The sequence below is a fragment of the Nothobranchius furzeri genome, chromosome 1 (genome assembly GCF_043380555.1).
Source record: "Nothobranchius furzeri strain GRZ-AD chromosome 1, NfurGRZ-RIMD1, whole genome shotgun sequence".
NCBI lineage: Eukaryota > Metazoa > Chordata > Actinopteri > Cyprinodontiformes > Nothobranchiidae > Nothobranchius > Nothobranchius furzeri.
The window spans coordinates 61,430,451-61,457,541 of record NC_091741.1 but is presented as its reverse complement, the minus strand read 5'-3'; the positions used below and the strand labels follow the sequence as shown (position 1 = coordinate 61,457,541).

The window sequence follows — 27,091 nt, the reverse complement described above, 5'->3', positions numbered from 1 at the left end:
CTTTTGTTTCTGACCAAATACTTATTTTCTGCATCATTATACAAATAAATTCTATATAAATCAAAAAATTGTATTTTCTGATTGTCATTTTTACAGTCTTGTCTCTCATAATTGAAGTGTAGCTGCAATAAAAATTACAGACCTCTGTCATCTTGTTACAAGCTAACTCCAAGCAGAAAAGCCACAGTTGGGATTTGAACCTTCAACCTCCACAACTCCACCATGCAGCTCTAACCAAAAAGACATTTGAATGGCAAGTTGTAAGCTCAACCCTAACCTTTTCTACAACTGTGAAAATGTTGAAATGCTTTCTATATTTGAAAAGGGGCAGTAAGAAAGTCCCATAGCCTCCCTTACCAGAAAAACATTGCTGACAAAAATGTACACCACTACTTAGGGTATTACTAATCACCTGGTTGCTGTAATTATTTGGGGAAGTATTAATATTCATTAAGGCGATGCATTCCTGTTATCTTAGTTTTCATGAGAGAACAATACATTGTTTAAACTAGTTTAGGTTGAAAAACATAAAAAAATTCTGTTTGTTTTCAAAACAAAAAAAATATTTCCCAATTCTAAGTGAATATTCAGCTCTTTGACTGGCTGAATATCTTAATATTCAGTTTCAATAGTATTGTTCAAAACTTCACCTTCTGTGTTTTATTTCATTGTATTTATTTATTTTCATTTATTGATTCATATTTTCTCATTTGTGAACATTTGGGTTCAGTTTCTGTCATCCTTCAATTTCTGCTCCCTAAAGTCGTAGGTTGTGGAGGAAGCAGGTCAGGTCAGGTCAGGTCAGGGAGGGAAACCCAGACCTCTCTATCCCCAGCAACTCTCTTCAGTTCCTCCTTGGTCTCCTCAGGGATTCCCAGGTCAGTGCAGTGTGTGTTGAACTGAATCATTTCAATGAGGAGGAGGGGCTCTACTCGAAGCTTCTCTCAGATATTGAAGTATTTTGTCTAAAACAGGCCATGCTGCAGAGATGCTGACCATTACAGGATCTCAGTGTTTTGTTTGCAACCCAAATCTTGTACCCATAAGGGTTGATTGGAGTGTAAACATAAATATGCCTTTTGATTATGCTCCCATTGCACCACAGTAGACTAGAGCAGTTCATCTAATAGATGTAGCTCCTGCTCTTGTCATCCCAGATGTTACACTAGATGTCATTCTTGCTTCAGTTACAGGGTTACATTTTTATTCTAAGAAATACTTTCTTGATTTTCCAGAAATGTAATTTCAGTACGTTGAACTCTTTATCTCTGATAAGGTTTTGTGTTTGGTTCCATTCAAGACAATCGGAGTCAGAATTTTCTTTTCTAATAATTTATCTCCCACAAGTGTCTTTTATCAATAAAGACTGTGAGGGGTAACTACTGTTTACCCTCTAGCGATGATGCTGCTTTCTGCGGGAGCGCACAGAACAGGCGCGTGTTCGAGCTGATATTTATTTAAATGAAACTCAAAGGAGATGAAAATAACCACCTCCTAGAACCTATTTCACAATAATGTGTGATAGTTTCCGGTTTCCTTGAGGGTTCCTCCCAGTTCCAGCACTTCTTCTTTTTGTGCGCGTTTACGCACAAAGGACCAAACGGTGACCTTCAGTCCACCAGAGTCTCTGGATCCAGTCAGAGCTGGTACTTGAAGATGATCCTGCTGCTCGGTCTGATCTGGTCTCTCTGGGGAGAACCAGCTCGGTGTCTGCAGGAGGATGGAGGTTTCACTTTTAGTGGAGACATCCTCCACATCACCGTGGCCACCGACGATGTTTACATCGCTACAGAGGAGAAGCTTTACCAGCTGAGCCACGACCTGGTTCTGACCCACAGTCTGACCCAGAGAGGGATGTTAAAGGACTTGAACCAGAACACAAAAAAGTTTCATCGGGTCTCTGAGAAAACCAGAGGGAATGCAACTTTTAGAGTCAATGTTTTCTTACCGTTCACCAAGAATAACTCGCTGATCAGCTGTGGTGTGATTGAGAGCACGTGTGGTTACTGTGAGATTCTGGACATGAAGAACATCTCCAACCTTCTGCATGGAGAGAACATCCAGGTGGGACCTCTGGAGCGCAGCAGCGCGTCTGTCAGCTTCCTGGTGGACGTGAAGAAGAATCCAACTGTGTCTGAAACTTATATTCTTGCTGCGGTCCAACAGGACAAGGCAGAGCAGGGCAAGTCTGACCCGGAGACGATTAAACTTCTTAACACAGATGATTCTCAGCATGGAAATATATTTTCGGGCACCGAACAAACAGGAACGCATGTGATCAGAAGTCGAGGCAAGGTGGAGTTTGTGGACGGATTCCAGATCAACTCAACAGTTTATCTGTTCTCCAACGTGGATTCAGGCACTAAAAACAACAAAGTTCGTCTCCTCTGGTTTGAGGCCAAAAGCAGCAAAAGAGAAACATTCAACTCTCTGCGTGGAGCGACTCTCAGGATCTCTGGTGATGAAGAAGGCAGCCGACTCCTGGCCTCCTCCATCATCCGTGGTGGACAGCAGGTGCTGTGGAGCGGTGTGTTCAGTGTGGACGGAGGAGCAACCAGAACCGAACTGGTTCTGTTTGACATCAGCCCAGATCTCAGCAGGGGGACGGACACAGATCCAGACTTCTACCCCACATCTAAAACATCGGTGAGTCCGTTTAAACAGATTCTAATTCATGTCTCAGTAGAAATATATGGCCAAAAGGATCATCAGACATTATGTGATGATAAGAAAAGAAAATACAAAAGAAACCTTTTTTCTTTTAAATATTGTAATTGTTAAAATACATTACTTCATAAATATAAGGTAATTAAAGTGTTTGTGGAAACACAAAAGGAAAGAAACTTTACATGTTATCTAGATTGTAATAAATTAGTTCAAATTATAGTAGTTTAGTAGTAGTTTATAGTAGTTTAGCTTTTGGACGAGTGTATTAAAAATGTTCACTTTTCAGTTCAGGTTCAAAATCTACAGCACTTCATCCGATGTGCACATCTAAAAATATGGGAGTAACCAGTGTTGGGAGTAACGCCGTTTAAGTATAACGGCGTTTCTAACGGCGTTCTTTTATAGGTAACGGAATAATCTAATTAATTACTTTTTCCGCCGTTGCAACGCCGTTACCGTTACCGGGGACGGAACGTTGTGCGTTACTATGTGCTTGTCGAACGTTGAGCAGCAGTGTGAGGCTTTCCGACCGCCACACTTCAGCTGCAGCCAGGGAGAGAGAGGTGTCGGTAACGCACTTACAAACACGATGATGATTGGCCGGGTGGGCGGAGACCCTCACGGTCTCAGTCGCTGCATTCTGTAGACACAACGGGAATAACTCCGTTTAAAATAACCGCGTTAATAAAAAATATTTCTTTCTGTAACGAGCAAACTAATTAATTACGTCTTCTTTTATCAAAACGTCGTTTCTGTTACTGATAAGGAAATGCGTGCGTTAAGCAGCGCGGTGTGTTGAAGCTGTCATCATCAGCTGATCAGGAGCTAAAGAGGCAGATGTTTTCATCCAGGTGCGTCACGGCCCGTGAAGAACGAGGAAGACGTGATGAATATCTACGGCTGCAGACCCCCCGCAGATTTGTTGCTGCAGCAGCGAATCTGCGGGTCTGCAGCCGTGCCCTTGGCGTAACAGCGGGACATCCCGAAGGTCTGCTCACCTGTTCACCGCTCAGACGTCCTGATCTTCTACCTTCCTAGATCATCCAGCTGTAACCTGTTTCTGATCACGTCTTTAGTCCCGCTGTAACACTGATGCATCAGTCTCAAACGACATGGAGCTCAGGTCTTATTAGAACTACCTGTGTGTGTTTACCACCCAGCTTCAGCTCTTCTGTGGTTGGGTCTGACCCAAGTTAGTAAATGTAAGTCCTCCATCAGGCTTGTGCCTCTTCTAGTGTCATTTTAAAGGATTTTATTTATTTATTTAACCGTTACTAGATTACCAGCAACAGAAATGCTAGTAAAAACACACAATTATGTGAAGCTGGAAAAATTAGAATACTGTGCAAAATTACATTTATTTCTGTAATTTAACTAGACTGAGATTTAAAGGCTCGGGAACCTTTACAGGTGTTTCTATTTGCAATTTTAAATTTTAGCTGATTGGTTTTTTGTTAAATATCACACAGTGACCTTTTAATAGTCTAGATTAGTGTAATGTTCCTATTAGTAGTTCCTCCTGTTAAGTGCGTATTTGTTTAAATTATTCAGGTTTATATAAAACATTTGGACATACATTTTATTATGTTCAGTCATTAGTCATTAATATTTTACTATTGTAGTAATTCTTGCATTCTTTAATGAAAAAAGTAACTAAGTAGTTACTTTTGTTGGTAATTAGTTACTTTTATGATCTTGTAACTCAGTTAGTAACTGAGTTACTTTTTTGACAAAGTAATCAGTAACTATAACTAATTACTTTTTTAAAGTAACGTTCCCAACACTGGGAGTAACTGATGCAATAAAATACAATAACTTCATACTTTCTCAAATCCATCTAGAGCTCAAGTCATTTAATTTGATCGTGTTTGCCTTTTAAAATAAAGAATAAATATGTAGGAACATTATCACATTTCAGCCAACTACAATTTGAAGGTCTAGTTAATTTGGTAGCTGCTTTGCAGGAAGAAGGTCTCCAGTTCGAATCCCACCTGCCTTTCTGAAATGTTCCCCCCATGGATGTGATTTTCTCCAGATATCTGGTTTCCTCCTACAGAGTGAGGGTGTGGCTGATGTGTGTCTGTGGCTGGTCCCTTCTGGATGGTTATTGAATTTAAAAAGATACATAAACACTAAAAGCATGCAGTGATTTTTTTAAAAACTGTTAGCTGATCATTCTTCGAATGTCCAGCCACATGACCTGCATTAAAATGGCACACGTTAGCTTTAGCTAAAACACTCCGTTAGTAAACGTTGACCTGTGTGTTGATTAAGACTATTTTAAATAATTAAGGTAGTAATAAATTATTCAGCGACTGTTGTCTGATGCCAGATCTACTCATAATTGTCAGGTTTCTCAGTCAGAACCAAAGATCCTGAAACCAAAGGCTGTGCTTTTCAAGAAGGACTACATGACTTCTGTGTTGGCAGAGAGGAAGATGGGCTGGATGGTTTTCTTCATTGGGACATCAGATGGACAGCTCCTCAGGGTGAGTAGAGACGTTACAAGTGTCACACACCGGGGACCGGAGAGGTGGCTGTGTTCTCTGAGCTTCACAAACATTGTTGTGTCACATCTAGCACATTTCCTGATCACGACTGGCAAAACAGGGGAAGTGACAAAATCCTTTCAAAAACCTTTTGTGGTGTTTTTCATTTGTTTCTGGTGTGTGAGCTCATTATTGTCAGAGGAAAGAAGCAGGGCTCTGCTGAACATCCCATAATGAGTAGTGAGTAAACAGGCTGAGGTGAGTAGATGCCATCAGCACCGATTGTGTTGCTTCTATAAAACCGTCACACCTTTAATAAATACAAATGGACTGATGGATTTAATTGAGGACGTGTAAAAACTGAAGCTTTTGTGACAAGAAACAAATAAAAGACTTTGAAAGCAGTAAAGTCATTTTTCTTTTGTCTAATTAAACATTTAAATGTGCACCAACACTGAGCCTCTAGATCGGGGGTGTCAAAGATGTGGCCCGCGGGCCGGATCCGGCCCGCAAGCGGGTTAAATCCGGCCCGCGAGATGGTTGTGTGAACTTTGTTTTCATACTTTACAATGTAGAGTGAAAATAAACTTATCTTTATGAGCAAGTTTTCTCTGTAATGAGTATAAATAAAACAAAGCTGTGCTCAAGGCTCACACAAGAGCGTGAATCACATCCTGAAGTTGGCCGCCACTCAGGATGTGACTTCTGATATTGATGTGCTGGTGAAAGCTAAAAGATGTAAAGTAAAATGAGTCAAATATATTTTAAGTGCTGCATGAAACTGATCTAGCCATGTAATCTGAAAGCTCTTTGAATCACTAAGGAATGTTTTTTTTATTGATTGATTTTTTTAATTTTTTCAAAATTTCAAGTACACTTCAGGTGTTGTACTTGTACTATTTTGGATACACTGTCCTCAGGCTCCAGCCTTGTTTTATATTGATTGTATTAAAACAAAGAAAACAATCTGAAGCTGTTTTTAATTTACCGGTCCGGCCAACTTGGGACCAGATTTCCCTCAATGTGGCCCCTGAGCTAAAATGAGTTTGACACCCCTGCTCTAGATGTATTCACAATAACAACCTGTTGTCAGCTCTCTGTGGACAGGAACCTCCGCCCCACCTGTCCAAAGGTGCTCTACAGGGCCAGTGGGGACGTAAAGCTGTTACCCCAAATCTACCTGGATCCAGTGGATCACGAACATGTTTATGTTTCTGTTAAAAACCAGGTATTTGGATACTTTGCCCTTATCTTCATGTCACCTGTAACTACAGTGTTTAACTACTAAACCTTTGTGTTTGGTTGCAGGTTAACCGTGTACCAGTGTCAGAGTGCAACACACACACAGATAAGAAGGCATGCTGGTCTGCTCAGGATCCATACTGTGTGTGGTGTGTTGATGAGAAAAGGTCAGGACATCCTCAGCTGTGGTCAACGTCTCCAGGATGTTCTGAACTTGGTAATAATGTTTGACTTTGTTTCAGATGCACTCGTGAAGATGAATGTAAAGGTTCAGACTGGTTGTCCATCCCTGATGAATCCCAGAAGAAGATGATTTCCCACCGAGTTGTGGAGGATCCTAAAGGGCAGGTGAGATTTTAACAGGTTAGTGAATGGATTCATTTAGAACCAGATGATTTCAGCTGATGTTTTTCCTTTCATCAGATCAAAGTGACCATCCAGGCTCACCTGACTGTGAAAGCAGAGATGCGCTCTAACTTTTCCTGTCAGTTCTCCACAACCTCTGGTCAGCTTTGTATGCAGTCTGGCTCTAAACCGCATTACCCACAATGCACCTGCATTCTCTCTACTCATCGTGTGGATGGTTAGTGGGTTCAGTTTGGAGCAGGACAAACATTCATTGTTCACTGATTTGCAGCAACTTTATCTACAATAATACCAGAATTTAAATGATGGAAAAGAATAATGTCTCTTTGTTGCAATGATTTATATAAAGCTGCATGAAAAAAAATCACCAATAAACGAGGAGATTATTTTTACTAAAATAGCCTGGATTATGTTTCATTTGCAGGTGTTGATGTCACTGTAAGGATCAGAGTTGGTGCAGCGCAGCTGACGGAGAAACTACATCTGATCAACTGTTCTAACATCCAGGGAGAACCAAGTGATTTATTGTGAGTTCTGCTGTGTTTTAAAATCATGTAAAAGTGTTCAAATGTACAGAAAAAGAAAAATATCCATATCCAAAAGTCCACTGATTAATAAGCATGTTTGTCAAAACTGCCCAACCTGAAATAAAATAAGATGCTGCAAATAATGTGAGGAGAAATTTTCCTTTTGTGGCAAAAATGATCAGATGAAGAACAAAAATCGTACAGAAGATGTTAAATCTGAAATATTCACAGTCTTTATGACTGGAAATAATTTAATTCTCTTTTGGGCAAAAGTTGAGGATTCATCCTTTAGACCATCTTTCATCCACTGGGTGGTATTTTATGCTGTAGTTTTGTAAATGATGAGTGTGTTTGTGTTTAACTGAGTCTGATGAGCTGCATGGGACCGTTTCCTGTTCAGGTGTCAGCGGTGCATCACAGCTGGGTGTGGATGGAGAGACAACAGCTGTTCCTGGGCCAGTCCACAAGTGCAAAGTGTAAGAGTGATTTTTTTCATGCTTTTATAAATATTCCCATTTGTTATTTTTGTACATTTTAATTCTCAAATATTTAATTACATTTCTACTTTTCTGCTACAGGACAGCATTTGCACCAACATTACGTCTGATGTGAAGTTTTCTGTAAGTCTGAATTTCAGTTCTCTCTCTGATGTTTCCCTTAAACTCGTTCATTCTAACATCATTAGTGACTTTTGTATTAAAGCTGGTTACTTTGTGTGTTTTCTGTCAGAAGCCAGAGATCTCCTCCATCACTCCCAGTAACGTGTCTTTCTACGGCAAAAACCACGCTGTTCTGTCAGGTCGTGACCTCCAGGATGTAATCGGAGTGAAGATCCTGAAGGACTTGAGCTGCAGTCCACAGGAGTGAGGATCTACATGAACTAGCTCTAGACTTTTCAGTAGCTTTTTATGTGAAAGGCTTTCTGGTAACACCATTCTGGGACTTGTAGTTTTAGATGTTTTAGTGTTTTATATCTATAGACCCTTTCCTCCTGACCAACTGCACTTCAAACGTTTCTTCTGTGGAGGACATTTGTCAAATGGAATATCTATTTCTTTCATTTAAATGAAGTAACTCATTTAGAGCTTTAAAGACTTCCTGGAGTGTTTGAACGACACCAAGGGGTTGAGGTTGGGTTTGGGGAATTTCATTTTTCTTTTTTAAAAAAAAGGCATCCATTACTGCAAGAACATTTGATAACTAGAGGAAAATAAAGTCCATTCTAATATTTATTTGACCTGAAATGTTAGTGGTATTAGAAACTCTTAAAGAATACTCAGCCTTGAGTTCGACCTGTCTGGCACAACCTACACCTCTGATATTTAACAAATTGAACACGCCACACTTTCACCAAATAAATCATTCAGATTGTTTTGATTTTTAGGATAAACAATTGTTTTTTTTTTATTTGTACTTTTTCTAATCAGATTGCACAATTTTTTATACCACTCACCCGCTCTCCTCATCCACCAAATAGATTAAATTACAACGTACTTTGACAGAATAAAACTTTATGATATTAGTGTATATGGATGGATGGATGGGTGGGTGGATGGATGGATGGATGGATGGATGGATGGATGGATGGATGGGTGGGTGGGTGGGTGGGTGTGTGGGGATAGATGGATAGGTAGTTAGATAGATAGATAGATAGATAGATAGATAGATATATAGATAGATAGATAGATAGATAGATAGATAGATAGATAGATAGATAGATAGATAGATAGATAGATAGATAGATAGATAGATAGATAGATAGATAGATAGATAGATAGATAGATAGATAGATAGATAGATGGTGGGTGGGAAGATGGGGATAGATGGATAGATAGATAGATAGATAGATAGATAGATAGATAGATAGATAGATAGATAGATAGATGATAGATAGATAGATAGATAGATAGATAGATAGATAGATAGATAGATAGATAGATAGATAGATAGATAGATAGATAGATAGATAGATAGATAGATAGATAGATAGATAGATAGATAGATAGATAGATAGATAGATAGATAGATAGATAGATATTTTTGCAGGATTTATTATACCCGGATATTTATTGTATCCAGTTTAACGGTTTCCTCTCTGTGTTTTCCTGTGCTCTCTGGTCAGATCACCTGTGTGGAACAAAACTGGTGTAAATCTTACGTTCCACATTCCCAGTACAAATGCCAAAGGAGCGGTGAAAGTGTGTGTTCTTCTCCCTGATGGTAGTTGCCATGGTAATGCTGAAATCATCTATCAGTCAGCACCAATCTGCAGTGGTATTGTGCCAAGCAGCTCCTGGATCAGGTGAGTTTTTGTTCTAGTTTTATATGTTTCTATGGAGAACCAGTGAGATATCATTCAATTCAAACAGGTTTTATGGATTTTAAAGGTCATGGTCTAGGTCAACTGTGTAAATGGGCAGGCTCAGGCACCATGCCGGGCCAGAGTCAGACCCACGGCAGGTGTGGAGAAAATGCTGTAAACAAATAATGCTTTCAGAAATATAAATAATGATTACAGCCAAAGTAACAGCCTAATTTCTTCCTGTTAGTACATTGGTTATTACAAAAAATACCCAATTATAAAATATATTAAGAAAGACAAGTTTCAGTATGATCTCGCATCCTGAACACGTATCAGGCAACAACAGAGAAAAATATTTATAAAATAATAAAACCTTTTGAGCCAGAATCAGGACGGCTGGTAATCTGCCTAGACTGGGTGGGACTGGGAGGACAACAAAGACCTGGGGGGGTTGCACAAATAATCGGCTGGAAATTCCTATTTGAGTTTTAAGACTTTAGTTTTCGTTATTTCTTGTTTGAAAAATTGAAATGTGCTTACTTAATTCAGTGTAGTCACTTATAAACACTTGTTCAATGCCTGAGGAGACTATGGTGGCTGTTAGCTGGTGACTTAGAGGGACAACAGTTGGGAATGGGTGTCATGTCCTCTCCTCACACCTGTTCTGTGTTCCACAGCGGCAAAAGGAAGGTCACGCTTCATGGAACCAACCTGCATTTTGTGGACGGTATCACACATGACCACATGCATAATCATGCTATACTTCCCAGGACCAGCAGCTATCAGGTAGATCTGCAGCCAGCAGGTTCATCTGATGGTTAGCATGCTAACAGTTGGACCACATGTTGTTTAATCCTACTCCTTTATTTCACTCAAAGACATCATTGTACTAAAAGGTTTCTTGTAGATGACTTTTTATAGCCACCTGTTTAAATACATGGAGTTTGTGTCCAGCATGATCGATGAGCTAACAGCTAGTACAAGTGCAGCAACAACTATTTGCAAAATGTGTTTGTCCCATCTTAAGAGTTCTTTAAAATTTAACTGAGGTTCCTGTAAAGACTGTTTATATACACTTGATACTGTCATTAGTTTCACATCACGGTATTATACGGCAGAAATATGAAATCCCTGCAGCACTTGACCCCTGGACACTCTGAAATTGTTAAAGTTTGCTGATGGTGGTGATATTTACAGAACACATTAAAAAATGGAATCAAGAAATTTCAGTGGAAATAACACTGTAATGCAAAGCAGACGATGTAACAGTTACAAAAGTAAACCCTTGGGAGATTAAAGCTGTTTTAAAACAGCAGCTTTTCACTTTGGTCTTGACTAAGCTCGAACTAGCCGTTAGCTCCTCAGTCCTGAATGACACACATTCTATTTCACTGAAAAGAGGTTATTAGGAAAGCCATCTGCACTGGATTCTGGTAGTATTCATAAATCTGCATTAAAACACGACAAAAAAGCAGAAAATAACTTTTTTAAGCTGCAGCTGATATAAGCTCAGTTTAAAATTCTGTCTCATAATGAATACCTTTCTGCAGAATCTCACCTATGAAACACCTGCAGCTGAAAAAACTCAGAAGAGCTTCGTGTCTATGAGAGTAGCCAATGAGACCTTGTCCTGCACTCAAATAACCTACTACAAAGACCCGGAGTTCACCAGTTTCAGCGCTGTGAGGGAAGGAAAAGATGTTCGCATAGTGATTCAAGTAAGGCTTAGTTTTTCTTGTCGTCATGGATGAAATCAGCTTATAAAAGATAACTCTTTGTTGTCCTTCCAGAAAAAGGCTGATGAATTGAACATGTCAACGGCAGAGTTGTCAGTTTGGGGAATTCGGGAAGAGGAGATGCATTTCTGCAGCATAGAAGGCAAAGAAAGCAGCAGCGAGATTGACTCAATCAGCTGTGAGATCAAAGGAATTCAGGAGGTTAAATTTAACCAGTTAGAGGTAAAATCTAAAGTCTTAGAGTCATATTATTGAACATTATACATGCATAATGGTGCCTCAAGGAAGGATAAAATAAAGGAACTGAGGAAATTAGAGTTGAACACCATCATTCCTTCGTAAATCTCTAACATGCACACCTAAAACATCTGGAATTTATACTGGTTTATTATTTCAGTTTGTCAGTAAAGCCTGGTTTTCTCTCTCTTGTAGCCAGAAAACTGAATTTAGGATTCAACAAAACCCCGTGTTTTCTATAGTTTTACTCCGTTAACCACACCCAGAACTCTTAGTTCAAAAAGAACAAAACCAGCATAGTCATGCTCGGGCTCACTTCCCCTTGCTAATTTTAAAACTGTTTACTTTTCTCCATCACTTTCAGCACTCCCCCCTCAGTGTTTTCTTCATGGTGGCACTGTTGTACACTGATGTGGCAGTGTGAGCGTCCTGTCACAGTGTCCCTATTGATCATGCGCCCTGGCTACTTAGCCAAGGGGATGTCCCTTTGGTTGACTGGTTAGCGTGCATGACTCTCCCCCGGGAGTCTGGGGATCGAATCCCGCCCGGGCCCTCGCTTCTCCACCATGATACACTACGTACACGGTTAGGGGCATTCAGAATAGACCGATGTACTTGAAAGGTGTGAATATAAATAAAGGAGTTACTTTCCTTTTCATGCAAATAGTAAGATCCAAAAGTGTGCTGTTGTTCAAGGTACCACGGGTCCTTCCAGGTTCTGGTACTGACCGTGTGTGTTCCAGAATCATCAGCTCAGTTCCTTTCAGAGGGAAATTAAACTCCACACAAACCTAAACTGTTTCCATGCTCTTCTGTTTCAGATCAGATATGGAGACAAGTCCATAAAACTCAGTAATTCCTCGTCAAATCTCATTTTCATGTTGTTTGCCCTTCTGCTGATACCCGTTATTGTTGCTGGTGAGTAAAGCTGAGTGACTACAGCTTGTTTTTGGATCTCTACCAGCATCGCACACACAAACTGGAGGGTTGGGTTTGGACCTTTTCTCTTTCTGTCTGTCCAGTGGTGGTGGTAGTCTACCAGAGCAAGCAGAAGAAGCTCACTGCAAAGATGAACAGGTTAATAGAGGACCTGGAGCTAGATATCAGAAAAGACATCAGACAAGGTCAGTCACTTCTCTGACAGTAAAAGAAGAAATCTGAGCACAAAGTCCTGATTTTAGTTTTCTTATAAAAGACTGGATGTTTCGAGGTTTCTCACCGTGTTAAACGGTAGTTTAGACACATCTAACTGCAGAGAAACCATTTAGTTGGTGACACGTGAAACCTTCTTACACTGAAATAAGTGAAACATCTGTGTAATTCAGTTTAATTGAAAATTCACATTGTTTTAATTCAGAAATTGTAATTTCTTGTTTAAACCTGTTTATTTCACTTTCCTAAAATTAAAAGTCACTCACTTTGAAAGAAACCAAGAAAAACAATTTGTCCCGAAGTAAATGTAGACTTCAAATCCATGATGATTGTGTCACATGATCACATGACGTCACTCAAACTGCTCGATCCTGTTGTTTGCGTCTGCCATTACCTCAAGAGGATCTGAAGAACTTCAGTATGTATTTATGACATCATATGTTGTTGGTGGCAGTAAAAAAGAGTGTTTCCTAATAAACTCTGTCTGTGTCATTTAGGACAAAATAGGTCCTGAAAAGCTAAATCTGATCTCCCACAGTGGCTCTTACACCTGCATAGTTCATTAGCAAACTCCACCCCTTTATTCTATAAGTTGCAGTAGCTGCAGGGGGCGAGGTGCATTGTGGGTTGTCATGTTTTTAGTTAGTTTGTTCTATTGTGGGGTGTTTATGCATGTTTATTTTGGGGTGATGTGTTATTTTTAGTTATTACTTTGTTCACTGTTGCAAATGTGATGTTACTTGTTGTGCCGTGCTGGCACCATAAGCGAGGAGGTTGGTGAAACGAATGGCACCGCTGTGCTGATCTCCTCTCATGGCAACAGAGGTGGTGCTGGGTCACACTAAATTTGCAGGATGTCACTGCTTGCATTTCTCTCTGGCGGGATTTTTCAAATTTAGAAGATGTATGAGGGCACTAGTGAGCCATTGTTGAACTTTCTGAAGTGTTGTTACTTTAATTGTGATTTAGTGGAGTTAAAATGTAGGAGTTAAAATATTAAGTAACTAAATATTCTGGTGCACTCTTTCTCACAGCTGCTGTGCTGCTGATTTGGAGACACACTCTCTTATTAGGAGCACTCTGCTAATGCTAGATTAGACACATTTTTATCTTTAGAGTCACTTCAAAGCTTAGTGCGAGAGAGAGAGAGAGAGAGAGAGAGAGAGAGAGAGAGAGAGAGAGAGAGAGAGAGAGAGAGAGAATCTGATGATGATCATTTAACTGAGGTTAATCAGGACCAGTTACCATATTGTGAAAGTGGTGACTGTAAAAGTAAGTCACGTAACACAAAATAAAACCGCCTATAAAGTTTCTATTAGTGAGGTCAGTACCGTGTTATTTTATGTGTTTTACTCCAGATGAATCAGAAATAGGGGAAACAATTTTTTAAAATCTTTATTTTAATTGGAAACATTTCCAATTCTTTTCAGATCTCCTTGTTAGGTCATTCTGTAAACTCTGCACAAACTGGTTTCATTTTCACTTCTTTTATTCATGTTTGAGTCAGAGAGAGCCATCCAGGTTCAGCTTTTGCATCCAGCAGGAGTTAGCTTTATTAGGAGGTTAGCTTAGATCATTGCGACTGCAGAGGCTGAAGGTCTGATCACCTCAATAAATGCAAGAGTCATTTTGCTTATTTTGTGAAATTGTCCAATAGCTCAGTCTAAAAATCTATTTAGATCAATAATTTCAATAATTGCTATAGTAGTTATTTTTACCATGCTGGCAGGATCTACCGGGATTTTACACAACCTGAGTATTATTGCTGACCATGTCCATCCCATTATGAGCACACGAACCCATCTTCTGATAGCTACTTCCAGCAGGATCATGCAGCATATCGCAAAGCTCAGATCATCTCAGACTGGTTTCTAGAACATGCCCATGTGTTCACGAGACTCCAGAGGCATAGACGCAGCAACAGTGCAATGTTGGCCATTTTAATTTCCTCTCTTTTTGTTTGATGGTCTTATTTTCACCAGAATCTTAACCCTCCCACTGTCCAAATGGGTGATCCCACGAGGAAACTTGACCATTGAGCAGGGTTGATGGTTTATCCCTTGAGGTCCACGTGGCTGGGGTGAGGTGGTGCTCAGGGGCGGATTTAGCAATTTGGGGGCCCAAGGCGAACACAGACATGGGGCCCCTTACACTAAATTTTCGACAATCTTACCTTTAACTGGATTTGCGAAACTCTCCCCTCTTCTGACATGAGTTATTTTCCCTTTTTATTAGTCCTCCTCTTTTTTCCTGTACTTCCCTCCCTTTGAGTGCTTTCAATATTTGCTCTGCTTTCTTCTTTCTGTCAGTGCTCCTGTGCTTTAGCCTTAGTTTTTTTTTTTCTATTTTCCATTTTGGTCTATGTTTTCCGCCCTTTAAACATTTTCCATTGTCTTTCCTTTTCTGCTTCCTTTTGATGTTTACATCGAAAAACGACGTCACATTCAGAAGTGAAGATAAAAGCTTTTATGAAGCATGCTGCTTCTTTCTCTTATTGGAGCCACTAGGATAACTCCATTTCATGCTTAATGTTTTGACTATCGCTTTGAGTTTGTTACGAATGCTCCCGCCTCTCTTATTATTATTATTTGTGGTCTTATGGCACTTGGCAAACAACAATTTGGTGCATTACCGCCACCAACTGGATTGGAGTGGAATGACTACCAATCACTTCCTGTTTGTGCATCGCCGTCTTAATAACCCTCTTATGACCATAATTATAACAGGGCCGCCTGGTATTTTTTTTAATCTTATGGCTGTAAAATTGTAATAAAAAGTGCAAAGTGTGTGTAACTCTTCTCCTTTTTTCAGAACAACCTCAGCTTTCAGTGTATGGTTTGTATTTCCAAACCACTATAACATTTCACGAAAAGAAACATGAAGCCACTTCTCCTCCAGCTTCACTGGCTGCCAGTCAACTTCAGGGTTCATTTCAAGATCCTGGTTCTGGTCTATAGGGCCTTACATGGACAAGCACCATCTTACATTGGTGATCTTCTCAGTCCATACACCCCCAGCAGGTCCCTGAGGTCCAGTGATCAAAGGTTGTGCAGCACCAGGCTAAAGACCAAAGGTGACAGCTCATTTGCTGCTGTGACCCCCAGACTCCCTGAGCCTGAGATCAGTGGACTCAGTGGTCTCCTTTAAAAAGCAGCTGAAGACTCACTTGTTCAAGCTGGCTTTTGTATGACCTTCTTCACCCCTCTCTCTTTTTTCTGCTCTCCCCACCTATTCCACCTTCCTCACTGATTTCTCTCTTTCCTATTCACTCTCTCTCTTTTTAAACATTTTTTCTTTTAAATCACAATTGCCTATTTTTTGCTCATTTTAAATATATTTTTAAACATTTTCTAAATGCTTTTTTATATATATTTTTTGTTTATGTGAAGCGCCTCGTGATTTTTATCTTGAGGCGCTATAGAAATTATATTTTCTTCTTCTTCTTCTTCTATTTAGAATGTATTTCTATTACAGCCTTTAAAAATCAGCTTAAAAGTGAAAAAAGCAAAAAACGGATTTGAATTTTTTACAGTTATTACTGAACAGGAACTTCAAAATGACTGGGCAAACAATTTAAACTTTGAACTGAAATGCATCTATTCTTAAAAAAGTGTGAAACTTGGTATCTTTTTTAGCAGTTTTTAAGACTTTATTTTTGTAAACTTTCAGACGTTTTTATCTGATGTGGTAGACCTTGAAGCAGTTTCTCTCCAGCTGCAGGCAGAGTGCGGCACACCTCACACTGCCATGGGGTGCTTCTCTGGCACACCATGCACTGCTATACCAAAAACAATTGTTTTAGCAAAAATAATTATTTATTGTAAAAAGATAAATAATGCTGGAATGAAGCTGAATCTTACAATTAGCAAATAGTTGAGGGTTGTTCAAATAAAAAAATAAAATATAAAGACTGAACAAACGTTCATATCCTGGTTCACCGGAGATCTGTCTTTCTTCATGGTCACTGTCTTCAGATATAAGCCTTCTGGGACACCAAACATATCGTGTTGATTTTCTTTGAGGCATTTCCATAATTTCATGCTGGTTTTTATGCTAATTAGCTTCCCCGTTCCGTTATCCGCTTTCACCGCGGCGCTGCGCTCCATTTCAATCAGGCTGTACAGCAGGATTTCCCCTCGTAGCGATATTTTCCCTAACTCTGATTGCTTCATGCTATAGATCGCTGGAAAGCTGCTTTTATGTACTTTTAGGAACCGTTGGAACTATTTGAATCTGATCGGCCATTCAAAAGTTATAAACGTGAACATTTTGGATGACAAACTCAGCACGTCTCTCAATCTGTGTTGTGATTCGTTGCGCTCAAGACAGGGAATCCCGGTGGCTACCGTAATGTATTGTACATGCACGAAAAGCCCCGCTTTTAATCTTTTCAGCACTTTTGGAATTTTAATGATATCTTCAACGTTTCAGGAATTATGGTAATGAGAAGTGCGCATGTCCAATCCCGTCTGCGGCCACAGGTTGGTAATAATGTTGTGGCGTTAACAGAGGGGTGCCGGTGGTCAGGGCTAGGGGGCCCCCCAACACATGGGGGCCCCAGGCGGCCGCCTACCTATGCCTAATGGTAAAACCGCCTCTGGTGGTGCTCACTCTTCACCCCAGCCACATGGACCCAAGGGATTAACCATCAACCCTGCTCAATGGTCAACTTTCCTCACAGAGTCACCCATTAGGACAGTGGGAGGGTTAAGAGGAATTCTGACTGCTTTGTAAATGATCTGTGGTCCATTAACGATTTTCACTGAGGTTTTTCTCTACAGGGTTTGTGGATCTGCAGACAGAAAAGGCCGATCTGATGGAAAACGTTGGAGCGATTCCTTTCCTGGACTATAAGCACTTTGCTTCCAGAATCTTTTTTCCTGAGGTGAAATAAACCTGAAGGACAAACACTGAATCACAATGAAATCCAAGGATATGGTGAATGCATATAATGCTACCAGATCCGTTTTCTGTTTATTTTTCAGAGTGACAGATTAATTAGATTGTGTATCAAAGACATTGGTCAGGTGAGGTTTGGTAGCGTCTGCTAGATTTTCTAAGTTTGTTACCTTCAGTGATGTTTTGTTGTCTGATCTGGTACCAGGATGTGGTGACAGTTAAGCTGGATGAGGGCTGTCAGAGTTTGTCCAAGCTGATCCAGGACCAGCTCTTTCTCACCTCTATGGTGCACGCCTTGGAGGAGCAGAAAAGCTTCACCATCAAAGACAAGTAATCTTTGTTCTGATGAGTCTCTCCCATCATGATCCAACATAAATGTTATTCAGCATGTCCTTCACCCTGTGTGTGTTTGTTTTAGGTGTTCTCTTGCATCTCTGCTCACTGTAGCGCTTCACAGCAACTTGTTGTATCTGACGAATGTGATGGAGGTTCTGCTGGAGGATCTGATGCATCAGAACAGCAACAGCCAGCCAAAACTGCTGCTACGACGCACACAGTCCACAGTGGAGAAGCTGCTGACTAACTGGATGTCCATCTGCCTCTACGGCTTCCTGCGGGTCTGTAACTGTTGTGGTTCTTTAAAAATTATAGTTTGAACTTAGCTGAACAACTATTTGAAGAAGTGAGGATAGGTAGGAAACTATTTTTTATCTACTGTTTGTGAAAATGATGAGTTGCTCTGAGTTTTTCATGCAGGCCGAATGTGAAAATAGTCTCCTACACCTATCTCCTGCATTAGCTTCTGATAAAAAAATAGATGGTAGAACGCTAGGATGTGAAAAGCCTGACAGATCTAGGTCAGGCTGTCATTTGGACTCACCCATCTTGACTCACAACAGGTAAGGATGTTGTTGGTTTAGCATCCAGGAAACAGCAGAGACTGCGATGGACTGGCTCTCTGTCCACGGTGTACCCCGCCTGATTGCTCATTGACCGCTGAAGATAGGCACCAGTTGGAGATCAGCGGGTCATTAGCTACAAGCTAACCTGAAGCTAATGCAGACTCTTTTCATGTGTCGTTCCACAAATGTGGAATGACATACCAAGCACTACTAGAACAGGGGCTTCCTTTTTTATTTCCAAGAAACTCCTGAAGACTTAGCTCTTCAGAGAGCATCTTCTAAACTAGCACCCTCCCAGCACCCGTTCCCCACTCTACTGCACACTCCATGTAACGTCGCTCTGACGGTCAACAATAATAAGTAAAAACCCATGGAGCTAAGGCTTTGTACTCGTTTCACCAATCCCATCTTCACAGCTTCTGGCTGGCTGAGCAAATTGCTGCTTTGTCCTTGTATCACATACACTGGGAATGTGTATTCTTTCTCCTTAAATGATGTGTTGGTTTTGAACCAACCTAAACATCTTAGTTCTCCACCTGGACCTACAAAACATGTCTCTGGGATGATCCAGTTTATGCGTAGTTCTAAGAGATTGAACGTCTTCTCACTTATAAGGATCACATCGGCCCCCGTGTCTATTTTATATGTGAGGAGGGAACCTTTAATCACAAGATCTACAGTCCACTTTTCCTGGCTAGCATTCCCACTAACGGCTCCCAGGAATTGGAATTCATTCAAAGTCTCTGTGACCTCATCCACTGTTTTTGTGTGACACATGCTGGCCCAATGTCCCTCCTTGTTACAATTCTTACAGGTGCTTTTAAAAGCTGGACATTTCAGTCTCTCAGGTTTTTCTCACTTTGGGTGTAGTAGTCACTGACGTTGTGTCTCTGCTGTCTCTCTCTCTCCGCTGCTGGCGCTAGCCACTTGTAGCTCTGGTGAGGCCGTCTGGAGAATAACTTGTCTAGCTACCTCTTCACTTTGTCCGACTTGTTGAATAAGTTGAGCTAGTGTAAGGTCCGCAGTGAGCTGAAACTTTTGTGACAATCCTCTGTCTTGAATCCCGACAACCATCCTATCCCGGGTGTGTTCGTCCCTTTTGTCTCCTAACTCACAGTTTTCTGCCAGCTCAAACAAAGCTCTTATATGTGCCTCTGCCTTTTCCCCCGGCAGCTGATAAAAACAGGCCCTCTCATGAATCCGATTCTTTTCTGGAATGAAATAATCATCAAACTTCTTAAGTACGACATCAAAGTCTTTTGTGGCCCCCTCATCAGCGAATTCAAATGAGCTGAATATCTTTTCTGCTTCTCTGCCCCTGGCATATATTAGCAAACAGACCTGGACTTATCCCTCTTGTTTGTTTAGCTTTGTCACCATTCTGTAGCGTGAGAATCTTTGTTTACATTCTGCCCATTCTCCTGGGTTCGTGAAGTCCAACTCCCCCCTCTCACCATCTCTGGCCCACTTCTGACACCATGTAACGTCGCTCTGACGGTCAACAATAATAAGTAAAAACCCACGGAGTTCGGGAACGGAATCTTTATCCTGCCATGTTCTGAATACCAATGCTAGCCGGTTTCGTGGTGCATTCAAGCGCTCCCACTACATAGGAAATCTCATACAAAACACTCCATGTCCATCTGTGATTGATTAAGCTGCCTCACTGCTACCTAGGATTTACTGAATAGTGTTTGTTGTTAGCCTCAAGAGCAACCAGATGGCTTGATTATCACCTGTAAGTCACTTTGGACAAAAGCGTCTGCTAAATACATAAACATAATGGAGTTTATCCGGGCGTTTTTAGCAAGAAAAACGTGGTAGAGCAACTCCAAATTGATGTCACCTCCGGCCTGCTTAGTACCTAAATACTAAGTTACTAAATAACTAGGTAAGTTGACCCTGGATATCAGGCTTCTACTAATCCACCGTGGTCAAAGATCTGCGAGTCCGCCGTTGTTGACGCTCCCGGCTCAAACATCCCCCATTCTGTTAGCAAGAAAAATGCAGTTGAGCAACAAAAATGAAGCAGCGTCAACTAAAAGAGCTTTGGTGTTTCTATGGTCTCCCTCAGAGATCCACAAGTGATCAACATGACTGCCGGTCAAAGCGTCCTGGCTGCCCTGGTAAACAGGAACAGCCAGCCGCCTGCCCTAACAACTGTTCCCGAGCAGGAGAGAGGAGAAGCTGGACATCCACTCAAGGTTCTTATGCAGCCCCTCTAACACGATTGACCAAGCAGTTAAATGATGCAGCATTTCCCCCCATTCAACCAGCAAAATAAAGTACAGAAATATATATATATATTACTGGTTTAACCCTCTGGAGGCAACAGTTAAAACCTACCTACCTGGTTACTCCACATACGTATTTCGTGAGCATTTGTTTAACTCAGAAGTACCCCTGAAGGACTTAGTTGTTCGTCCTTTTATGAAAACGTATTTTGAGCCTGAGAGGGTTAAAAAATCCAAATAACTCCACACAGAGGACACAACTAAAGTTCAGAGTGGAAATGACCAAACATATATTAACTTGAGGCCCAGGCTGAGGCCTTTCCCCGGAGCTAGTTCCCAGCGCTAGCTCTGGCTCTGACATGGCTCTGATACTCATTAATTATTCAGAATTGTAAGCATTACATTTCATTTAAACAGGAGAGTTCCAAACCCCCCTCCCCCCGAGTTGTCATGAATGTAAACTAGATCTTTTTAACTTCAAATGTTTTTTTGAACCAGGCTGTAAACATCTTTAATTCTGATGTGAAATTTGCATTTTAAAGAGCAAGTAAAGCCGAAATTAACTCTTTTTTTTTGTGCTGATAACCTGTATAGATGAGTGTCTAATGCTGCTGTACACTTGCGTAATCATTAGTGTTGCAGTTTAGTGCAACTTACTCTAATATTTCAGCCCAAAACCTTAATCATATCTCCATCTTCAGGTTAAAACTCTGCTCCACATTTATGTAGAACCAGCTGTGGCTGATGGCTAAGCTGAAAAATGTGATGTTGTCAGCAAACTACTACGTGGCTGCACCGCACTGGTCTCCAGGTGAGGCAGCAGCACCTCCACCTGTCTCAGCCACCTGCTGATTTGACGCATTAGCGCTCTGAGCCGCTCGCCTCCTTGAAAAAAAATGCCCTCCTCCCCTTTTTCATCTAACGATTAACAGGAAATCCTCCAGTATAGAGCTCCAGGAGTTGATGTCACGTCTCCCGGCATGCAACAGTTCAAATCGAAAACGGCGCCATATTGGCAGGCAGAAGCCCACAGCTGGACTATTTGTTATTGTCAGAAAACTCAATCAGACAGGAAATATGGTAGATTCCTGTTGTGTCCCAGGATGCAGAACAGACGCGGACGACATAAGGAATGAGCCAGGATTCCCTAAGATCCGGAGCGCCGCAAACGTTGGATCATTGTAATAAAACGCGTTAGTGACCGGGCTAAAATGAAACTGTGGGATCCCGAGAGTAAAGGTTTTCACTTATGCAGCGACCGCTTCATATCAGGTACTTAAACCAACGTTTCCTCAACTGTGTATGGTATTTATTTTAAATGCTTTTATTAGGATTCTTAGTGGGCTTCCTAAACTTATTTTGGCGTGGCTTTTTCTGTCTTATTACTCATAGCAACAAGTAAACATCACGTAAAACGTTGCCTCGAGATTTCTGCGTGCTGCCGTTTCCGTGTTTTATGATCACAGCAATTAACCGGATAAGCTGTATTTAATTTTTAAGCAATGATTGATCAGTTGTCAGATCACACATAAAAAGCACTTTGGATTGCTATTATCTGTCTCACCGAGACCGATCTCATACAGATCCAGAGACGCTCCTGCCTGACATTTTTATTTTATTCACGGAAAAAAAATCAAACTAGTGATTTCTCTTGGCGTTCAGTATATACATTCAAACAGCACAGCACTCTATTTAAACTACTTACGTGTAAATCTGTTATTCGTCCATCCATCCATTTTCATCCACTTATCCGGAGTCGGGTTGCGGGGGCAGTAGCCTAAGTCGAGAGGCCCAGACTTCCCTCTCCCCAGCCGCCTGAGCCAGCTCCTCCGGGGGAATCCCAAGGGGTTCCCCGGCCAGGTCCGGTAAGAAGTCCGCTCCGACAGCTTCTGGCGTTTTAAAAAGTATCCCAGGGGCATGGTAAGGGTCGGAGATGTTTAGTCTATTTAATTTCTGACTATATAAAACGATTTCTTCGGTTTTAATGTGTGAAGTAAACTCCGACGAAGTAAAATCCAAGCTGATCCCGTTCAATTTGTTTACATTTGTTGCCTGCCAACATGGCGTCTCCTCTCTGAGAGTCACGTGACGTCCGGCGCTCTATGCTGCAGAATCTGTGTCTACATTATTCCCGAGCGCTAAGTCTTGTGTGAGTGCACGCACGCCAGGGACGAAATTTTGATTTCAGAAGTGGGGGGGACACAGCAGGCTTGTGCGGATTTGGGGTGGGGGTGTTATGTAAAGACCCTTTGACACGTCACATGCCCATCTCAATAATTTTTCCATCCTCAATATGTATATATATATATATATATATATATATATATATATATATATATATATATATACATATATATATATATATACATATATATATATATATATATATATATATATATATATATATATATATATATATATATATATATATATATATATATATATATATATCAAAGTTAAAAAATGTACAACTCTATTATCATTAATATTTATTATCATTATTGAAGTGCAGTTTTGGCTGTTGACAATGGATAGGCCATTGTATTTATTGTTTTGGGTCTTTTTTTATTGTTTTTGGTGCAACATTTTCTAACAGGGAGTGAGATTCTTTTTTTATTTAATTTTTGTTTGTTATTTTTATTCATTTAGAAGTTCTGGTTCTGGACATTTCAATGTTAAATGAAGGTTTATTTGTTGCATTTTAAAGGGTGTACTTGCATTATCATGATATATTAACATTATATTAGTGGTTATTTTGGTCTAGACAATGTTGACAATGATATCGTTTATCATCAACAATTTGTTGGACAAAATATCGTCCAGCAAAATTTGTTACTTTCCCAGGCCTAGTCAAAAGTATAAAAAGTATTTATACATAAACGGTCCCTCCTGAGATCTGGCCGTTATTTCATTTGCTGTGTTAGAGGACATGCTGAACTAATGTTTTACACATGATCATCACCCTAACATTTGTCACAATGATCAATTTTATGTCTATCGTATCTTCATTATTTCAACCTCACCTGTGAGCCTCCAGCCTCTGCTCCATCTCCTCCAGGCTCTCGTCCTCCATCTCCTACAGCCTCTCCTGCTGTACCTTCACCGGTCTCTCCTCCTGCATCTCTGTCACTCACCTGAAAAAAAGATGCATGAACTATAAACAGTGGGAGATTTTGGAATGGAACAAACAGAAATATTTACAGGATGGTTCTAGTATGATTCACAATTATTATTAATATAATGTGTAAATTATTCATTACCAATTTGAGTGTATAAAAACATATTAAATATGTTTTTTCCCTTAAAAGTGTTTAAACAGTTGTTGCATTTCAACACACAAAAAATAAATGGAAAAAATAAGATAAATCTAATGAAAAGAGTACATCTTTGACATTAAGCTTAAAAAAATCTGTTGACGATGATACTGTTCATTTTTCAGAGCTTTTTAATGTGAACATATACATTGCAATAGATAAGTTTACAATAAAGTTAAATGATAAAAGTTTTGAAGTTACACTTCTACTACTACTACTACTAGTAATAATAATCATGATGATAATAGTAATAATAATAATAAATAATAATAATTATAATAATACGAATAAATTGTGTCTGAGGAGTCAGTTATGTGGAGGAGATTAGTTTGTAAAAGTTAGTTTTGAGTATGTTTGTGAAGGAGGAGGTGAGTCGGAGCTTAATGCAGGGGTGTCACATGTTCCAACTTACGTTTTGACTTTGAAAGAAGTCTCTTATATCCACTTTCGTTTCTTGACATGCTGCCGCCTGGCTGTGCATAACTACCAAAGACTCACAAATGAACACTTATTCAAATGTTATATAATGGAAGCTGAGCTGAGCTCTGATATTACACAGCGTCTAGTTGACGATGTGACTCAGTACCGGTGTTCCCTAGCGGCTCCAAACTAGCAAAACAACGTGAGCACGTTCTGTTTACAACTTGGAGTGACAGCAGCAACAGCCAATAATACGTTAGCAAGTATCAGCAGAGCCAATAGATTAGCTTTTGGGTGGGTCTAATAGGAAACCGGTTTCCGTTTCGGTCCTAGTGCTCAATCAAATCCATTTAATGGAGCGTTTTTGGACGGAAAAAAGTGAAGGGGACCGAAACTGCCTTTTGAAAAAGTGGGGGGGACATGTCCCACCCGTCCCCCCCCCAAAATTACGTCCCAGACGCACGCGCTCGTTAACAACTCGTTTTAGACTGAGAAACTCCGACAGCGCATGCGGGAGGGTTGAGGGGGGTGCGGTCTATTACTGTCTCAGTGCCGCTCTCTCGGTTCGCCAGGTGACGCCTCTTTCGCATTTCCCTAACAGGAAGTGTGGATGAAATACATCTCCACCCATGCCTCCACTCTCACGTTAAACACGGGAGTCAATGGGAACTCTGTTTTGATGCCAGCCCCTAGTGGATGAGGGTGGAACTGCAACATTTGCCACACCTTGTTGCTTTCAGTAAACGCAAAATGGCCCCATGCCCTGTTTCTGTTCGGTCTTATTCAGATTATAAAGGACCAGTTAAGCCAGATGATCCTACAGTAAATTCTGGTTCTTATTCTATTGAATATTCTTTTTTTTACCCAAATAATATATTTACACAGTTTGAACACTGATCTCCTTTTCCAAATCACATTACAGAGTCCAAGTCGTCCCCCTGGGAGAAAAAAATGTCCTCTGTCTGTACTTTTAGACTCCCATGACTGTTTATACTGTTTAGGTAGGACAACAAGTGATGACTAATCAACACATGAACTTACATGATGGTTCATTTTTCTGAAAGTCAGACTGTGAAGGTGATTTTTATCTTGAGTGGTTTTATATAAATAGTTTCTTCTTCTTGTTGTTTAGCATATTGGGAAAAAATATGAAAGAAGAGTTAAAGGTGACTAGAAGGATTAACTTAGCCAGTTTTGTGACTTCTGTTATTGACACATCTGTTCTTTTTCCATTACTTCTTTTCCTATTGTAATGATTTCATTTACTGAATCTTTGAAACTCATCAAATGCATTACAAAACAGTGTTTGAGGCATTTTTGTCCATTTTTTCAAAGTTCTCTGGTTAAAAAATACAACTTAACCTAGAAAGGTTTGCCTTCAACACACACACAAATAAGTTATAGCTTGTTGTTATGGGCGACCCTGCTTTTACGGATTTTAAATGTTTATGCAGATAGTAAGCAAATTATTAGTGTGTCTAAGTAAAATGTGTGCTTTATCGCTGAGTGGAAGATAAGATCTGCTTAGTTATTGGTGGCCATCATTTGCATGTGTGGTTGTACATGCATGCTACTGGTATCAGATTCAAACATGCAAATATTTCAGTTTGTTTGGTGAAGACACTTGGACACCTTTAGTTTGTTAAATGAAGAAGCAAACCAACAAAATTAGATGTTCTTTTTTTATTTGAACACAAACTCTTAGCTTTCATGTATTTATAAGTTTGGGTTTATATATTTAGAAGGGGCAGAAGGTAAGTGACTGTTATTTAAAACTGGAAGTGGTTCTGATGTCATCTCTTAAACCACTTCCTTTTGGTCTCCACTGCTTATAAATGTCACGCCAGCTCCATTAAAGGACATGTCTCCATGGTAACAAACATTTTTTTACTGTCAGAGGGGGCTCAGACTCTATCAGTTTGTGTATTTACCTTGTTTATAACAACTCTGGATTTCTGAAAGTAAAGTCTCACTTTACATAAGAGTCTCCCAGCCAGTTTGTTGTGATTTGTGCAGGAGAGTGTTGGACAGCACCTGTTCCTGTTGGTGAGCGCTCTCACGCAGCAGATCTCCAAAGGCCCAGTGGACTGTGTGACGGAGAAGGCTCTGTACACGCTCAGCGAGGACTGGCTACTGTGGAAGGCTCAGGACTTCAGCCCTCTGGTACACACACACACACACACACACACACACACACACACACACACACAGATGATCTAAGCCGAAACATGGAATCCTTTCATGTGAAAAAGGGTCTCATTAATCAGTAAACAGCAGATCTCTGCTCAACACATGTATTTTCTAAACCTTTGGACGGTTCTGCTTCTACAGTGTCTTGTTTCCTAATTTTCTGTTCAGTTTTTGGTCTTTTGATTTGCTGAAACCAGAAGTGCATTCAAACAAAACAAATCAACTAAATCTTTTCCACTGCACACACCTTAACAGGAAGGTTAAACACAGCAAATATGTTGCTAAGCGTGTGTACGTGTGTGTGCGTGCGTGCGTGCGTGCGTGCGTGCGTGCGTGCGTGTGTGTGTGCGTGTGTGTGTGTGTGTGTGTGTGTGTGTGTGTGTGTGTGTGTGTGTGTGTGTGTGTGTGTGTGTG

The 27,091-nt window shown here is 40.4% G+C and overlaps 1 protein-coding gene across 1 annotated transcript in view; it reads left to right on the top strand.

Annotated features, from left to right (window-relative positions):
* Window positions 1–1,577: 1,577 nt before the first annotated feature.
* The window catches only part of plxnc1 (plexin C1), a 35,317-nt gene continuing 9,803 nt past the window's right edge, over window positions 1,578–27,091 (top strand). Inside the window, exons 1-21 of the mRNA XM_015953827.3 lie at window positions 1,578–2,646; window positions 5,019–5,156; window positions 6,250–6,384; window positions 6,465–6,565; window positions 6,641–6,746; window positions 6,822–6,981; window positions 7,189–7,291; window positions 7,692–7,767; window positions 7,870–7,911; window positions 8,021–8,154; window positions 9,414–9,593; window positions 10,271–10,379; window positions 11,144–11,311; window positions 11,384–11,551; window positions 12,388–12,484; window positions 12,589–12,690; window positions 17,500–17,603; window positions 17,704–17,745; window positions 17,823–17,947; window positions 18,036–18,234; window positions 26,504–26,650. Of these exons, the coding sequence (XP_015809313.3) occupies window positions 1,657–2,646; window positions 5,019–5,156; window positions 6,250–6,384; window positions 6,465–6,565; window positions 6,641–6,746; window positions 6,822–6,981; window positions 7,189–7,291; window positions 7,692–7,767; window positions 7,870–7,911; window positions 8,021–8,154; window positions 9,414–9,593; window positions 10,271–10,379; window positions 11,144–11,311; window positions 11,384–11,551; window positions 12,388–12,484; window positions 12,589–12,690; window positions 17,500–17,603; window positions 17,704–17,745; window positions 17,823–17,947; window positions 18,036–18,234; window positions 26,504–26,650 (3,426 nt within the window). The 5' untranslated portion in view covers window positions 1,578–1,656. The remainder of the gene's footprint in view (window positions 2,647–5,018; window positions 5,157–6,249; window positions 6,385–6,464; window positions 6,566–6,640; window positions 6,747–6,821; window positions 6,982–7,188; window positions 7,292–7,691; window positions 7,768–7,869; window positions 7,912–8,020; window positions 8,155–9,413; window positions 9,594–10,270; window positions 10,380–11,143; window positions 11,312–11,383; window positions 11,552–12,387; window positions 12,485–12,588; window positions 12,691–17,499; window positions 17,604–17,703; window positions 17,746–17,822; window positions 17,948–18,035; window positions 18,235–26,503; window positions 26,651–27,091) is intronic.